Source organism: Equus przewalskii, chromosome 9 (assembly GCF_037783145.1).
Source record: "Equus przewalskii isolate Varuska chromosome 9, EquPr2, whole genome shotgun sequence".
Classification (NCBI taxonomy): Eukaryota; Metazoa; Chordata; class Mammalia; order Perissodactyla; family Equidae; genus Equus; species Equus przewalskii.
In genome coordinates, this window is record NC_091839.1 from 29403767 (window position 1) to 29422280 (window position 18514).

General features: G+C 40.7%; 1 protein-coding gene across 6 annotated transcripts in view; it reads right to left on the reverse strand.

Annotated features, from left to right (window-relative positions):
- COL12A1 (collagen type XII alpha 1 chain) overlaps positions 1 to 18514 on the reverse strand; it is a 108519-nt gene that overhangs the window by 39767 nt on the left and 50238 nt on the right. For 4 of the 6 annotated variants that reach the window (XM_070558956.1, XM_070558954.1, XM_070558952.1 and 1 more), the window contains 16 exons: positions 18301 to 18443; positions 17857 to 17986; positions 15799 to 15935; positions 14536 to 14665; positions 11991 to 12130; positions 11608 to 11740; positions 11478 to 11504; positions 11009 to 11151; positions 8382 to 8511; positions 7822 to 7961; positions 7395 to 7524; positions 6025 to 6167; positions 4806 to 4935; positions 3988 to 4130; positions 1955 to 2084; positions 52 to 171 (listed from right to left, as the gene is read on the reverse strand). In XM_070558956.1, the coding sequence (XP_070415057.1) occupies positions 52 to 171; positions 1955 to 2084; positions 3988 to 4130; positions 4806 to 4935; positions 6025 to 6167; positions 7395 to 7524; positions 7822 to 7961; positions 8382 to 8511; positions 11009 to 11151; positions 11478 to 11504; positions 11608 to 11740; positions 11991 to 12130; positions 14536 to 14665; positions 15799 to 15935; positions 17857 to 17986; positions 18301 to 18443 (2049 nt within the window). Of the gene's footprint in view, positions 1 to 51; positions 172 to 1954; positions 2085 to 3987; positions 4131 to 4805; positions 4936 to 6024; positions 6168 to 7394; positions 7525 to 7821; positions 7962 to 8381; positions 8512 to 11008; positions 11152 to 11477; positions 11505 to 11607; positions 11741 to 11990; positions 12131 to 14535; positions 14666 to 15794; positions 15936 to 17856; positions 17987 to 18300; positions 18444 to 18514 lie in introns of all 6 variants that reach the window. The other 2 variants (XM_070558951.1, XM_070558953.1) reach the window with 1 other exon arrangement.

Below are 18514 nucleotides of genomic sequence, written 5' to 3' on the forward strand. Positions count from 1 at the left end.
AGACAAATAACTCTCCAGTGCATTTTTATGATGATAAAAGTGCTTTCTTACCCGCTGGCTTATACACGATTTTATATCCAAGAACCGGGGAGGGTGAAGGATCCCAGGATACCCTGAATCTCGTATACCATTCATCAGAAATGTGGATGTTCTGAGGTGGAAGTAGTCCCACTGCAAACAAATATTGCCACATTTTACTGACCTTTCATCGACACACAAGGGCAGCACAGAACTTTATGAGTATTGATTATGAGAATTGATAGTGCAGTCCCATGAGAGCAATTTAATAATATCCCATAATGTCCTGATCTAGAAAACAATTAAAAGACATTGAAATGTTCAGCAAAAAGCCTAGCAGCTTTCCAAGTTCAAACGGACTCAGGAACTCGTGATTTCCAGAGCTGGCATGTTATATAATGCAGAATTACAGAAAATAATAGATATCGCATATCATTTTTAGAATTTTATAGATTACAGATTGTTAAAGCCAAAAAGCAACTTAAAGACTATCTAATACAATCACCTTATTACATAAATAAGATATGATTTGCCCAAGACCACACAGTTAGCCAGCGACTAAAACAATGTTCTTTCCCACCTCCGTTCTCCCCTCCACCAGAAGAACCCAGAGTGAATCCTCAAGCCTGTCCCGCTCTACTCCCTATGGAATCAATGCTTTCATGGAGCATCCTAAGTAGTCACTGAGTTATTATTCATAGCATTTCACAAATAAAGAATTCAACTCAAAAAACTGTTTTCACAAGAGAAAATAGAAATGGCTTTGGCCCTTCTTGGCCAATTCAAGATCTTTTATATTTTTTGATAAGCACAAAATTCTAAAATATGCCCTTTTCCCTAGAAGGGTACCCAAATCTATTCTAAAATCTGAGGGAACACGGAAAATGGGCAGCTGTTAAATTGAAATCATCGTGAGTCATTAAGCTGAGTCCCGCCGACTCGTCGGGCCTGTAGACACAGGTATCGATAAACATAGCAGTCCCCAGCCTTGACAGACTGAGCTGAAACAACTCTATTCCTGCCTTCCTCTTAGGAGCTTTCAAACATCGCTGCTCCCGAGTTCTGTAATGCTGTCAAGATCGCGTCAGCACCAAGAGTCTGGGCAACTGAGGGTAGCAAAGAACCTGAAATCATGCTACTTAGGTGGATTTTTGCCGAATGAAGTGGAAAAGAGGAATGCCAATATTTACCAGCCACAGAACTGGGACCTACAGCCCAGCCTGCCTTTGTCTAAACCAGTTACGGTCGACCTTGGCTGCACGTGAGAACGCAAGCAGTCGAGGCCACGCCTCCGCCCCGTCACCCCCGTATCTCCGGGAGGGGGGAGGGGGAGGAGGGGGAGGGGAGGGGGGGGAGGGGGGAGGGGAGGAGGGGGGCCACCGAGGCAGGAGCGTTTGTTAAAGCTCCTCAGGTGGCTCCAGTGAGCAACCAACTTGGGGGAACTTTTCTCTAAACCGTGAAAAACTGCCACCAGCGTAAGCTAGAAAAGAGGCCCAAACATTGGTAATTCTTTGTAAATTACCTGGCATAATAGAAAAAATACTTTAAAAAGCTAAATTTGTAAAGATAGAACGTGATTATGAATCATCTTGCTTCTTTATAACTTAAGATTCTTTCGTGATGGAGTGTTTTTTGCTGATACTAAACTGACTGAGTTAACAGCTCAGCCTTAACTGATACCACACAAAGGAAAACAGTATTCAGAGCACATGCAATGGTTTTCCCAAGGAGAAACAAAACTGTCTTGAGCAAAGCAAAATATATAGATTTTTGTCTCCTTTTTCTTTTTTTAGTGAACCTTTAAAAAGTTAAAAGTCAGTTCTGTAATTTTGACAAAATTCATTGTCTAATATAAATGTTAATACAGTATTAACGTAGTATTTGAGATGCATTGGTAAAGACAAAAGGCGAAGATTATAAAAAGTATGACATTTACCAGTTCTTCCATTTCCTATTAGATGGCCACCATCTCCATCTTCGTAAACAGCAATAACAGTAATTTTATATGGAGTATCAGATTGTAGGGGCTGCAGAATTACATTATTTCTTCTGCCTGGGACTGTTGTCTGCAGGGGAAGTACATTTAAATTTACTATCAGCTAGAGGACTTCCAGGTCAAAAGACAATATTGTTTTATGTATTTCCACAAACAGTAATGGTTTCTTGGTATTTTCTTTCTGTTGCACAATGCTCACGGCCGGGCAAACTGTAGGAGAAGGGTTTTAGAGTCAGATCTGGGCTCAAATTCCAGAAGAGCCGCTTCCCAGCGTTGTGACATTGTGATGTAGCGTCTCTCAAGGAAATGGTAGGGCTGAGAGGCAGCACCTACACTCTCAGGACACTTGACTGAGCACCGCACACTCGGCCGTAGGGGGCTCTTCCCCCTCAGCCGAAGTGTTACATTTTCACATCCTCCTTCAACAACACGGACCATGTACCCACCGTGGGCGGAGCACGGTACCAGCTGCTGGGTATACACTGGTGAGCAAAAATGGACTCAGTTTCTGCCCTCAAGGACATCCATTTGGCTGATACTAATTAGGTGAAAAAGAGGAAATGGACAATACATTCAACTACTTCGGTGAAGAGGGAATGAACCGATCGCTCGCCCCACCCTATGCTTTGCTCCTACAAACAGCGCGCACCACTTATGCCAGTGATTCCCAGCACAGAGTCCTGGATTACAAATGGTGAATTGAGGGAAGAAATTATATTTTTTATGTTTTCAGAAAGGGGAGGGAAATTGTGTATCTGCCTGTGTCAAGGCTGAATAAACGCTAAGCGTGAGCTGCTTTGCTTTGGCAAACTAAGTGTTAATACTGCTTATCTCATTTGGATCAGAAACGCTAAATGAAAGTTACATGTGTTTCTGGTTAATAAAAATGGGGGCTTGAATTAAAGCTTAATATATCAAGTTCAAGTAGAGGAAATATTTTGTAACATGGGGATAATGGAGGGAGAATGATCAAAGAGGATATACGCGGCAAAATTGTTGAAAACCACAGACTTAACTGCTTTACAATCAACATTTTGTGTCATCTTCTACTAACCCATCACACAATTAATCACTAAACTGTAAAGAAAGTGGTGAGCTTTTCCATCCGCAACAAGCGGATACACATAGTGAGGGCCACGAGGAAGCTACAGGAAACCTGTTCTGGCTCTAGAGGGACAAAATTTGACATTCAGAAAGTTTGAAATTGGGGCTGGCCCGGTGGCATAGTGGTTAAGTTCCCACACTCCACTTTGGTGGCCCGGGGTTCACAAGTTCAGATCCTGGATGTGGACCTACGCACTGTTCATCAAGCCATGCCGTGGTGGCATCCCCTATACAAAATAGAGGAAGCCCGGCACAGATGTTAGCTCCGTGACAATCTTCCTCGAGCAAAAAAAGAAAGATTGGCAACAGATGTTAGCTCAGGGCCAATCTTCCTCACCAAAAAAAAAAAGAAACCAGTTTGTAATTAATATGAGAGCATGTATATTCCAAAACCAAAGTGTACTGAAAATTGCTACATTTAGAGAAAAGAGAGCTAAATTAGCACTGAAATATTTAAGGGAAACCTTGTAGAGGAATTAGATTTAAAGAAAGGATAGGATTTGGATAGTCACATCATTTGAATATTAATTTAGGCAGCTCAGAATAATAGATATCATGTTTCACTAGATTTAGTTCCTGTGGTATAATTAGGTGGTTAGACACCCATTTCATGAGATAAGCCAATTTTTCAACGTCTTTAGAACAGAAATGAGCCCAAAGACATTGATTCTCTGTGATGTGGGAGGCCACACCAGGCACATTTGGGTGGTCCCAGTATCATGTCGGAGAAAGTCATAAAATGTGACTGCCACACAGGAGTGAAGGACTCAGCTGTAATCACAGCGCACTCCTAAAGAAGAAAGCTGAATTTCACCTTCCAACCAAGTAAGAGATTACAAAATGCTCAGATAAATGAGAACTGGACTCACATATTCATCAATCGGATCACCCACAGTGGGAGAATAAATGATTCTGTATTGCTGAACTGGCCCATCGGCATGATCCCAGGCCACAGACAGGCTATTGGTTGTCTCCCCAAAGACTCTCAGATTTCTTGGTCCACCTCGTGGCACTAAGTAAATAAAATACAATACAGTTAGTTCCTGCCTGCGAGCGTGGTGGACACGGAGGCGGAGGCAGGGTATAAAAGAACTTCACTCAGGTCTGAACGAGGAAATCACTTGCCGTTGTCTCACCATTAGTTAGAATGTTTACTCCCTTATGATAAAATATACATCTCCTATGGTTTTAACATGAAAGCATAGACAGTAGACAGCGCTGCATTTCAGAGCTATGTTACCTGCTAAACTTTCAGCCACACAGAGCTAGGTTTGAACCTAAATGTACAGATTGAGAAAGAGATTCTTTTAGCCACTATAACCACCTCCTGTTTAGTGAAACAGAGAGGCCAAGCCCTCGAATTTCCAAAGTGCCCTTTTGGTGAGAACATCCACTGCAGAGCAGAGAAGGGAAGAAACCCTCCCTAATTCAGGTCCCGGATGAGGAAATGGCCAAACGAAGTTCACTCAGCACAGAGGGCAGTCATGGGCCCAAAGCTTTAGCCAGGAACGTAAACGTGGGAGAGCCCAGGCAGAACCACACACCCAGGCCTGCCCTCACCTGCACAAAGGTGGAAAAGCTCTCACCACCTCTCACTCCCCTCTCGCCTCCCACTCCTCACTCACTCAGAGAAGCCCTGCCAATCAAGTTACAAGGGAATGGGATGGAGAAAGGATTTCTGCCTCACGCGTTCGGCCCTGGCCCGGGCTGGGATTCCCCTCTCCATCTGAGTAGAGAGCCACGATGTTCACAGAATAGGGCGTGTCCGGAATCAGCTGCTCTAGGCGCACCATGCGGGTGTTTCCTGGCACCACCATCTGGAGGGGAGGAAATGCCAAATTCTGCCTGACAACAACCCAAATGCTTACAAGGCTTTGATTAGTCAGTAGAATGATGTTTATAATAAAAGCCTGAGCCCAGGCGCATCAGAAGCCAAGTACTATGCTTCCTCATGAGACCTGCTCAAGCCACCTCACTAGATGCAACTGACGCCCAGAAATCCCCTCCGAAGAAAGGTAGTTCATACTTGACCCCTAGTAGCTTCAAGTATCTCCTGTTTATGTTTATTGTAAGGATTCTCAAATACAACATCCAGGGCTCATGATACTTACCCAAAAAGCATCTCGAACGTTAGACACACATAAAAGAAGGGACCCCACACTAGGGGGAGGGATTGTGTATTAAAACAGAGCGCTGCTCCATGCAGTGGCTAAGGGCAACATTGTCTGCATGTGTCTTACCACACAAAGGGACATGCAAGTCGATATTCTCACAGAACACATGGATTGTCGTCGTGTATATCTTTGTTCATCGTCGTTGTTTATTTTTGTAAAGACTTTTAAATTAAATTAGTCTATAAATTTACTTTCTTTTAGATGTCCTGATTCTATCTTTATTCAAATTACTGATTTCTGATTTCTACATTATTAATCTTCTTACAAAACTGAATAGTATCTGAATTGAAGATAGATTGGGCCATGTGTGAGAGTCGGGGAGGGCGAACTTTAAGATATTTTCATAACAAAGACATTTGTCTGTTACAACAAAAGCCCATACTGTCAAGGTCCAGCCATGATTTGCATTTACTACTGAGGTTTTTAACTCATATAACTAATTTGCATTTTTCCAATATTCATTTTTGCTGACTAACTGCATAGTTAAAACACCTGCCTTAATTCATTAAAAGCAATCACTTAATTATCAAACACTGATGTGTTTGTGGTTTGCATTCTCACAGCCTACCACACGACACAAACACGAGCCTACGTTCACTAGGAAATGAAGTTTCCATGAGACTCGGGGCCACACCAACAATTGGCTTATTCTTCTGGGCCAGCAGCCACAGCATGAGGCGCAGCAGAATCTGAAATCCTTTGCCTGAGCTCTAAGATGACAAGATTACTCACAGACTCTGGGGGTCTCGTGCCGGCCTCAGGAGAGTGCACGATGCGGTACTGCTGAACGGGCCCGGGCGCGGGGTCCCAGCGCACGTCCAGGCTGTGGGGGGTAGGATTGTACACTTGGATGTTTCTTGCCAGTCCTCTCACCACTGCGGAAAGAAAAGCCAACACATCTTTCTTAAGTCTGTTTATATATGTCGAGCTTTTGTTATCACTTCTCCAAGATGTATATTCTGTTACACAATAAAATACTGTCCTCCTTAAACTTCTAACCATCTACACACAAAAGCAGGTTAACTCTCCAAACCCAAATTTAGTCAAAGTTAGCCAGTGATGGCCTTTGTCTATATAGAAGCAAAGTTGTTGCCAATAAAAACAAGCTAGGAACAGTATTAGTACTGGGTCAGCCATAAAAGGATGAGGCACAAGAAACTGAAAAGAAGCTTCAGTTTCTCAACATAAGTAATGGAGAGAGAGAACAGGAATTTTATAATGTCTGCCTTCTAAGCAAGAACTGACAACACTTATGAAGCCCATCTAATTCAGTCAGCGAGTTTCCATCATTCATTCTTTCATCAATTCCTTCTTCATTCAACAAATAGCTACCAAATGTCTTCTGCGATTAAAAGAAAAGGCAAAAGGAGGGAGAAGTAAAACATACACTCAGTTCCCAAGTTACTGCTCCAATAGGGACTTAGAAAAATTTACAAATTGAAAAATTTACAAATTAAAAAATTTACAAATTAAATCCGCATATTAACTCCAAACTCCAGTTTAGCTAATAACATCATCTTTCTAGACCACTAATCTTTTACCAAAAGAAGCCATCCGTACTTGCTTCCTTTTAGCCATGAGCGAGTATATTTTTAAAGCTAAAGAAATATTCATGAGTATGCACAAAAGCCTTTAAGCACTGCTACAAAGAATAGTAAAATCACTATAACTGGTTTCTCAAGAAGTTAATGCAAATGAAAATGCACACGTTTAATGCCAAAAAGCGCTTCATCAGCAAACCAGAGAAATGTGCAGCCGAGTAACGTGATGAACAGATTTCAACAACGCACTCGAGTTTATAAAGCACAAAGCACAGCTCAACGAACTCTTGTCAGTGAGAGAGAACAACCGAAGAACACTAATGATTGCGTGCACATTTCCAAATCTTGAAATTATCATTTCAGAAAAAGAATGCCATTATAATATTTTTATTTCACATGCTAAAATATTAACAGGTGATGGCGTTTGAGAGGTGAACTATGGGTAATTTTTATTCTATCATTTTGAATTTTCCAAATTTTATTTAATGGGCCTATATGGCCTTTATAATAAAAAGCAAAATTTATAATGCAAAAGCTAGCTTTTTGTGCCTTCTTACTTACATGTCCTTCCAGTATCTGACGTGCGTCCTCCATCACCTTCAGTATAAACAGGAACTACCGTAACAGTGTATGGGGTATCTGGCTGCAGACTCCTGAGAATGGCATAATTGGTATTCCCAGGTAGTGATACCTGAAGATTTTAATAAAACATAAAATACCTGATTTGAAAACCTTGTGAAAGAAATAATACTCTCACCCCATGCTCCACCTTTAGAACTTCCTAGAATGATTATTTTCCCCAGCCCCAATCCCCTACAATTCCCCTATCACCTAGGTACCAAGGCACCAACCTATTACCCGCTGTCAAGTTCTATTAAATGAACATGAACTTCTTGTTAAAATAAGTTGGTTAACTCCTTTAGCTATTTTTTAAATCCTTCAGCTACAGTTTAAACAAAATGCATTTTTCACCATAGGAAATAATTACCAGTTCCTCTGGACCACCTGCTGTTGGTGCATAGAAGAGCTTGTACTGACGGGGATTTCCCTCTGCATGGTCCCAGCGGACATTCAAAGTGCTGGTAGAAGGGTCGTACACTCTTAAGTTCCTCACGGTATTCAGAGGTTCTGAAATGCACAGAAATCACATCACTGTGTGACCCTGACAACCAGGCACACACAGAACAGGTTCACTGATATCTCCCAGGAACCCTAGAAGATTGCAGGCACCCCACAGTGGGCAGCCCACAAATATTTGTTGAACAGTAGCGAATAAATAATGTCTGTGATAATCTGGTACACGTCTCATCTCTTCACAAGATATTTTAGCCCCAAAGTGTTTCTTTTATCCTCAAAAGTAGTAAATGTCTTTCTCCACAAAGAGAGACAGGTAACTCCAAGCAAGGATATTAAAACAACATCTTTTTAAATGCATTTGAAAAGGTTAGCAAAGCTCTGTGTCACCCCAGTGTTTCCAGATAAGGAGGTGATTCCACTGCAATGGTAGGTACTGCATCAAAGAAGCTACAGGAGTCTGGGTTCACTTACTGGTCTTGCCTCTTCCCGTCATCCGACCGCCTTCACCGTCAGGATACAGGGAGGACACAGTAATCGTGTAAGGAGTGTCAGGCTTCAGCTTCTGCAGGACCACACTGTTCTGCCGTCCTCCTATTGTGGTCTTGAGCACAACAGGGATAAGCGTCAGCCCTGTGCTCTCCATCTCACTAACGTCCTGTTAGAAAAACCTCTTTCTACAGGGGGGCTGTTGGAGACCTTTGCCAAGATCTGGAAACATGTGCCACAGTGAAGGTTTAAAATATATCTTATGGTGTAACTTTAAATGTAAAATATGCACCTTAAATCATAAAAAGCATTCTAAGCCTTAACCCAGTGACCTCAAAGAGATATTTCAACTTGCTCACCACCAGCACTGCAAAATTCAATCCAAAACACATTTCACAGATCTCCTCCCCAAAAAGACATTAAGTATAAGTGAGCTGCAAAGGAATTTTAAAATAGCAAAGAATTGCGTAGCATTAGATGCTCCACACCATTCAGTATTATTCTTACTTTTTTATAGATGTTTCCTATTTGCTTTAGAAACACATTAAAATGACTCAGCAAAAGATCTAAAGCTTTTGGTGTTTCCCCCAAAAAACTGCCGCTCTAACAGCATTAGCTGTGTAAAAACTACCTGACTGGACCCTTGGCCAGGCCACACCCAGGCAGGGCTTCCCAGTCATCTCCACGATACCAACTTTGTGGTATAAACCTTTTCAATTTCCTCCTTTATGAAGTTTGAAGTTTTTATTCACTGCTTCAGGCCATCTAGCTATAGTCTTGAAAGAAAATTCGTATGAATTGTTAACAGTCTACCAAATTCAGATGTTTATGCTATACTAACTAAAAATCACATGAAAATGGCCTGCTGGCCACAGTGAGTGCACATGTGCATGACTGGATGTGCCATAAGTCCAGATGTCTCCAGCTGAATACCCATCCACTCAAGTAGTCTGAGTTCCAAAGAAAACCTCACTGATCACCGTAGTCATCCTCAATAGGAGCAAATTGAACGACAGTGCTAATTTTCATAAATTTAATATTTGAAGTGATGAGAAAAAAGTGTCAATATCAGTACAGGCCATTTGATATTTAACAAATGTGAAAGCAGCCACTTAGCAGAACTCGCCTTATGAGTTAGCAGGGTGGTATCTACCTGCTTCTCTCACCAACTCTCCAAAATAATTCTAGCGTCAGCGATCCAGTACTTGATTACTTCATGGACTAGCACTAAAGCGCAAATACCCCTAAGAGCAACAAACCTAAGAGATTATCAGCTAACACTTTCCAGGGGGCAAGTTTATGAGACTTTTTCTAATTATAACAAACAGCTGAGGGACGGTAAAAGCGATGCTGGACGGCAGTTGGACGGTCAGCGTGCTCCAGAGGAGAAATGCTAAAGACAAGCTTCACTGGCTTCCCAGTTCCGCCTACATGTGGCCTGGCACAGACACAAACAAGTCTATTTCTGACACTAAAACATTACCGTCAAATGTGTCTTATCTGAATTTATGTAAAATCCAGCTGATTACAGTTGGTATCTAGTTTATTATTGATAACCTATTTAACTAAAATAGACAAATTCTCAGTCCAAATGTATCATACCACCTAAGACTAGTTCTACAGAAACCTCAAAAGACCAACTCAAAAGTCCTATCAAAGTTCTGATTCATCTAAACCCACTTACTATGAAGTATCAGAGACCTTTAACCACACAGCTTTAACCACCGCCAGCATCTACTCTGCTAATATCTCTAAACCGGGAAGAGGGGTGACCCATTTGCTGGAGCTCAGCAGGTCAGATGATTAAAGGTCAATCACTCAAATCTCTCTAAGGTTACATGAGGAAATATTATAGCCCCCCTCTCCAAAAGTCAACAAAATAATGGACCTTACCAAAAGAGGTATCTGAAATAAATGAGGAAGCATCACCCTATCCAGGTAAAAATCCTGGCACTTCCTGACCTAGGATAATGTGTGCAGTTCTAGTCACACATTTCATGAAAGCAAAGGTGGAAAAGGCTCAAAGACAAGACAACTGACGTAAGCAAGGTGAATGGACAAGGAGTCTGTTAGATAAGGGAAGACTAAGAAGATGAAGGTGAAGGCTGAGTTTGCAGTCCCACCCTCATCAGTATCCTCCATTCGGATAACTATAAAAATGATAAATAGTCAAAATTAGCTGGACAGGTGCCCCGAGCTGGAAACACCAGATCTGCAAGACACCTTATGATGTGCAAAACCCAGAAAAATTAGAATAAGGAAATTTAGCAAACTTTCAGTACTTGATTAAGTTAGAGAAATATGGGTTGAAAAATCTGTATAGACTAAAAACTCTAGATATCTTCATGGATAATCCAGCCCTGAGGGTTTTTATGGGAAGCGTGAGTGCACTGAGGCACATGCCTAATGCTGTGAGGCTTCCATAAAAATTCTCGTTTCCCATGAACATCCACTGAGTCTCCATCAGGAATGGAGTCAAATAATTCCATCCAATACAGTAAATCTTGCATCTCTCAAAGTAGTAAGCATGACTACTAAACTTTGGGCATGAAAAGAGTTTGAGGAGGAAAGGTAGAATTTGTCCAAGTTATACTTTTTTCAAAACAAATTACCGTCTGCTCATTGCCTTCCCCTGTCGAAGGCTGATAGGTGATTCTGTATTTCTGCACACGACCGCTAGCAGAATCCCACTTAACAGTCAAGCTGTAGGATGTTGCATTGTACACCTGAAGGTTTCGTGGGCCACTTTTTGGAGCTGAAAGAAGATTGTTGAGAAAGATTAAGCACACAGAACAATGCCTCCCCACTAACCACTGTTCCCAAGGAAATAACAGAGTTGTATACTTCTAGGTTTAGAACTAAATTTGACCCCATGATAAATGATGGTCACTGAATCACAAATGACTCCATAACAAATAGTAGCAAAGCAAAGTTTTTCAAGAAAGCCCTGTTTAAAAGAGGTCCCAATCAATCCCTTACAATTTAAAAGCAGAAGGATTGCTTGCAATGGATTTTGTGGTATTTTTCATCCATTCATTCATTATTTGGTCATTCATACAACTCAGCAAATTAAATTCTTACCTTGTGTTGTTAAGGGTATCAAACGCGCTAAAAAAATAGAATTTGGGGAAATATTACTAATATGGCTAAAACTCCATTTTTAAAATTAATTTTAAAATAACAATGTCCTAATTGAAAGCTGAACACCTACGTGTGCGCTCACTGCCAATCAGGTCATCACTTTCTGACTCATCCGGATAAATGGCAGTAACAGAAACTTCATAGAGAGTGTTCGGGTTCAGGTTTTCAAACACCAAAGTATTTTCATCTCCATTTACGATAGTCTTAGGGAAAAAGGGGAAAAAAACAAACCCACAGAAAACTAAGCACATATAGCATACACCAATGGCAGTGTGTTGACATCGTTTAGCCCAATGGTCTTCCTGCTTTGATGCAGGACAGGAGCTCAAATGTCACTAGCAGGAAAGAATGCTTTTCTGGCAACAGAGCTCACATATATTTCAAACAAGATTCCCTACAATGAAATAGGATCTAAAAGGGAAAAACAAGAGAAAGACAGAGAGTTAACACTACCTCCATCTTATCAGAGCTTCCAAGAGGCGCCCAGGTTATTCTGTAGAGAGACACATCTGACGCTCCGTGATCCCAAGTACCTCTGAAACTCTCTGGTGATACTTCAGTGATCCTTAGGTTTGTTGGGGCTGGCACAGTGCCTACCATGAGAAAAGGCAGCCCTAAGTTTTTGAATGGAATCTGCAAACTTAATTTAATACAATAAAACTGCCTTGTTTCATTTTAAGGGACATGGAAAAACTGTTGAAAACATTGCTTAGAACCAAATATTTTACCAATTCAGTTCATTTGAAAGATCAATGTAAGAGAAAGCTCCAAGAACTACAAGCATTATATGGATACAATAGGTTACTATTTATATCCTATTAAAACGGTGGGTTTTTTTAAGGTACCATTCAGTAACACTCTTCTAACTCAGCAGTTCTTAATCACTTTGCATTTCAAACCTTTTGAGAATCTAAGGAAAACCATGCAATACACATACACACAGCAATACACATAAGCACAAACTCTGATGTATAATATCAGAGAGCGCATGGACCTTTATGGTCCATGAAATGTTATGATCTAACTAATCCAAGCATAAACTTTTCCTATAGATCCACTAACCCTAAACACAAGGTGAAGCAGCCTGCACTGACTCTATCCAGAGACAGGAATAACTCTGGAGTGCTGGTGACTATCTGCTGCAATCCCAATTAAAAGCCCTTCCACAGATCAGGCTCTCGAATTAGTTTGCAGCACAAGCAAGTTGGAAGGTCTGTCACCAGTCCTGAACTTCCACTGTCATTAATTTCTCTATCTCCTGGTAACCAAAGCCAACGACACAAAACCCAGAGTCATCAAAAATTTGTTTCTAATAATTAGAATGAAAAGTCCCATGGAGATAAAGAGAGTGGTACCACTTTCACAAGCACTCCTGCAAAAGAAACCAGCTGTTCAGGATGCACTTTGGATGTATGTAAAAGTTATTAGGAAATCTTAAGGACTAAAAGCATACATTTAAAGTATTAGTTTAGTATACTAAATTTTCTGCTTTCACTAGTCTTTTTTCCTGACTTCTTTTTCTCTGTACCACACCTGCTATGTTTATGCAAAGCTGTTGGTCTATTCATATGCATCAATTTTCATTCTAGCCACTACCCTTACCAGCTAAGAGAACTGATGCCAAGAAGGCAACTCAAATTGCTAAGGGATAACGCATAGAAGAAAACAGCCAAAGTGGACAGTGCCTGATGTTAAGGCGCAGGCTGTGACATTTGACAACTTGCCCTGATGATCACATGGAGACAGCTGGGCACAAAAGGAGAAGCTCTTGAGTCCCTGGTGAGGCAGCTGCTGGACAGGAAATAAAACCTCCAAACTGCGGCACTGATCCCACCACTAGTTTACTGGGCAAGACAGCGCAACTCACTAAATTCTCTAGACCTGCGCCTCCACCGTGGGAGCCACTAGTTCCATGGCGCTATTGAGTACTTGAAATGTGGCTAGTCCAAGGTGAGATACGTCCTAAAGGTAAAATCGATACATGCTGGATTTCAAAGAATTATTATAAAAATATAATGTGAAATATCTCATCAATAATTATTATACTGACGCATGTTGAAATGATAATGCGTTGGATATATTGGGTTGAATAAAGCACATTATTAAAATTAATTTCATCTGTCTCTTTTTACCTTTTTTAATGTGGCTACTAGAAAATTCTGAATTACATAAGTGGTTCCCATATTTCTTCCAAACACTGCTGGTTTTAGACCTCAACTTCTTAATCACTATATAATTAGGAAATTATGTGCTGAGCACTGTGCCAGGCACTGGAGATACAAAATTGAACAAAATAAATGTCTCTGCCTTGACTAGGTGGGAGCAAGGGGAAAGTAGAACAGATAGAAAAAGACCCACAGATGATAGTAATTGGGTTAAATACTCTGGAAGTACCACAAGAGGGAGAGAATGGACATCCCTCAGTGCGGCAGCAGAATGGAGCAGGGGAGGACGGGCCCAGGCAGGCTGCCGGTCTCTCCCCACCTTTCCACTGTGGAAGGCTCTCTTCCTCTGCAGCCCCACAGCACACAAGCAGAGTGCCACTTACCCACCCTCCTTACACAAACTCACATATTTTTCTTATCTCCACATTGACATCATCGGTTATTGAGGGCAAAGATGCTTATATTTTGTTACCCCTAACAGCACTTTACCTATAGTAAGATCTCAAAAAATATTTGATAACTAATGCAGCTTTTCCAGAGAAAATGTTCAACATACATCAAGAATATACTTTCTCCCCACCCCGCTACACACACACACCCCTGTTAAGTATCTGGAAGATGAATTAGTGACAGCAACTGATAGAAATTATCAGAAAAGGAATGGACATAAAGGTAGAAGATGGGAAGAAAATAAGTGAAAAACAATCTATGAATCCAAAGATTATTAAATACTCGCAGAAATAGCATTAAGAACCAAAATGCTGCAGTAAGTTCTGTTATACAGGCATGTGATATGGTGTCCCAACTATTAATAAAGAGTGGTGACAACTCACGGGTGGTTTCCTGAGCAGCCGCTGCAGGAGACTCCCCCTCGTCATACATTGCGGAAACGCTGACCGTGTACAGGGTTTGAGAGAGGAGGTCTCTGAGAGGGGTGCTGGTCCTTGACCTGTCCACCTCTACCTAGAACAGAGCAGTGGACGATTTTTACAAAGCATTTAGTTTTGGTATCTCTCTGTTATTTACTATACCTCTCAGCACAAGAGCGTAAGAATTGTGGTACCAAACAGAAGCAATGTTTTCCGATTTGTATAAGAGCACAGGAACTGGAGACAGTTTAAGTGTTTCCAAAGTGGAAAAAAATGAGTGTACTAGAGCCGTATCTGACACTACTGTTTGGCAAATGACGACTCCCTAGGGATTCAAATGACTTGATCATTTTTCATCTGTTTCCCTTCATATCACTGCCTTATTTCTTCAGAAGTGTTCTCCTGTGCATTATCTCATTTACTATGCACAAGAACCCCGTGAGACCCACTGGTCATTGTGCCTCTTTTGAAATTGAAACCCAGAATGAAATGAATGTGTGCACAGGTATAAATTAGCTTTTATATAATCCAAATGACCAGCACAGTCAATAACTGGTTGCTTAGCAAAAGTATTTCTATCTATTCTATATCTATATCTATGTCAATGCCTCTGAGATTCTGACAATAATGAGCCCCCACCAAGCACACACAAGTTTTAAAGCCACTCACTGGGGAAGCCCCTCAGTTTGCTCCAGCTTTGAATCAGGTTGTCATGGAAACAGCTCTCTGCCCCAACATCATCTCGAAAAATGCTCACTGCTAAAGGGGCACCCCTCTAACCAGAAATCCCTTTTCCTCCTGTCCTGCTCAACTGTCCTATCTTCCCATGATCTGACAAACTCCTGCTTTTCTTTCCTGCATCCCTTTGCTAGCTTTTATTTTTAGAAACATTATTATGACATTTTTTAGTAATTCATAGAAGGCAGAACACCATATAAGGCATCTGAATGAGAAGGAAATACCATCTAGATTCTATAACTCTTTATCAACTAAAGGATGATGTTTTGAGATTAATATCACACAGAAAAACATTTCTAAACTAAATCAAAACAGCCCAATATATCATTGATATTCAAAAAGTGCTTTATTATTCTAACAAGTTTTCAACACTATATTAATAAAGAGACAAGTATTCTAAACATGCTGTCATCTATACTTGTTTAGGTTCTTTTGTTCAACCTACTGCGAAAACAAATATTTCCAAATCCATTCTAATCTCCAACCTACCTCTTTGACATCCTCTTCTGGTGTTTTGTAGCGAACAATATATTTGCGCACTTTTCCAGGCACAGGCTCCCAAAGGACGTTCATGGTGCTGTGAGTCACATCTCTGAGCTTCAGATCCCGAGGTCTGGGTAAAGGTACTGGATGTGCATGAGAAACTAGGTTCAGATGTGGTTCTCAATCACAAAGCTCTAAAGCATCCACACAAGCTTTCAAGAAGTTGTTTGGAGAAAACTTAAAGATGTACAGCAAAATAACCAAAAAAAATGACTACGATGATAAAGTGCCACGATTCTATCAGGTAGAGCAAAATCTTCTTAAGAAGGCTTGTTAAAAATAGGATAAATTTAAATTTTTATTACAATTCTAACTTCTCATTTATATGTTAACCTTTTCCACTCTATCTAAATAAGCTCTTACATGCTGCTCAGCTATAATAAATAATAATACACCATAAATGTACAGCTAATCTTTCTTTATCAGATATTTAAATCAGTCAAGATAGAAAATAAAAACAAATGAGTTAGGCTCCCTTAAGAATGTGACAGGAAAACAAATGGTTATGACAGTGAAGAATGAAGATGGGCCAAAATTAAGTACCCAATAAGCTTATAGGAAAAATCCACAGAAGCCTACATGGTTAGAAGAAAATCCAAATGATAAATTTTTACCAAGTCAAACAAAGCTTTACTTTAAAAAGAATGGGGAGGAGGACAACTAACCAAGAGATTTTCTTTCGTTATATGAGACATATCTCACTCTTTCTATCTGCTCATTTGGCCAATTTCCTTTGTCATCAATTTCAGCTCTGTACATCTCTCTTCCTGAATCTCTCTCTCCACCTCCATGTTTCTGGACCTCCATCCCTTCAGTGTTTTTGTCTCTGCATCTCTCTCTGCCATCCCATCGTCCACTGTGGCAATCCAGCCCCATATCCAAATCCGTGACCCGATTTATCTTTCATCCCACTAGGACTTTTGGATCTTCTCTCCCGGTGCTCTCAGAACACGTCTCCATCTCTGGCTGGTTCCCCACTCTTTCCATCTGTGACTACTCCATTTCCACAAAACTACCACCTCTACACAGGGTCTAACATTTAAAAGATGGTTATTTGTTGAAATGAATTTATCCTGCCCTGCCCTACAGGGGCTCTTTCTCTTTTCTGCCCCATCATGCTTCTGTCTCCATCCACTCTCCCTCTCGAAGGTTCCTTCCAACTTCTTAATTTCCTTAGAAACATGGACTGAAACTCACCAAATTTAAGCCAAATCATCTATCCCAGCATGCCCACCTCAACAAGCATGAAATGAAACTACCAAATAGGTAAGGCAAGGGTCCTAAGTGCAATCATTGTCACTTTCCAAGAAAAAGCACCTAAATGCTAGTGAGACAAACCAGAAACACAAAAGACTCTGATCAACACACTCAAGAGAAGAGGAAACCATGAACAAGTCCATGTGCTCTATGCTGCTTTGTATTACGCACTTATGGGTTGCCAACACCTAGCACAGGTGACTAGAGTAGAATAGATGATCAATGTGTTTTGGGATTGAGTTTATTGATTAATTCACTTAATTGAAACAGATTTATTCATACACGCCATAGAGTTTCTACTTTAACAAGAACTAAGGACATCTTCTTCTTAAATCTAGTATCTTCCTCCAAAACTACATTCACCCAACATTCCCTTCCCACCAATGCTATACACCATATTTCATGGGTCTACAACAACATCAGTTGTAAGATGCACCATTATTTTATGTTCTATGCCCTGACTGAACACCTGGCCAAGAGCAACTGTAAGATACTATTGATTGTAAGGTACACCTCAATATCAGGCATGTTAAATGTGAAAAAGAATGTAAATCCTGGAATCAATTTAAGATGCTGCCATAAGTCTAGAATTAATCTTAATTCTTAAATTTGATTGCCGTAAGTAATAATCCTATAACTTATGTACAAATTATCAAATTATTGTTAGCATCATTGAGTGAAAGAAAAATCCTAATGAACATGATGTTTACAGCAATAAGGAAAGAAGGAAAACTAGCAACGACTTACAGGTGACTTTCCGAGCAGTAACAGGTTCACTAGTGAGGTCGTGCAGGGCGGCCTGGACAGTAACCGCGTACTCGGTGTTGGGAAAGAGGTCAGTCAGCTGCACATCATTCACCGTCGGCCCGACGCGCATCTGCGTGTGCACATCCAGAGGGGAAATAAGCCAGTCAAATCAAACGTTTCCACTCACTGGGGATAACTAACTACAGCCTATTTTTAATCACTAGATTATAGCACAACTTTTATTTTTCATTTCTCTGAACTGCATTTCCTTTTTCATGCCAATGTTTTCTAAAATGTATCACAGACCACAATTCTAATTTTCTATTTTTTTCCATTTGGTGTGTAAAGTTATAAATGAGTTCATAGCTAACCACAATTTAATGGAGCTTTGAAATCTATACAGTCTCAGGAAGACCCAGTGATAAAGTAACAAGTGTTTCCCACCTCTTTGGGTTTTGTCGGTTCTGTGGCGTTGACAGGTTCGTACGACAAGGAGTAGCCAGTCGCCCCTCCCACTGGCTGCCACTGCACACGCATGGTCGTAGGGCCAACATCATAAATATTCAGGCTGACCACAGGGACTGGCACTGTTGGAATGTAAAAGGACAGATCAGTCTCTAATTCCTAGCATTCTACCCATTTTTTAATTGTGGTTTCC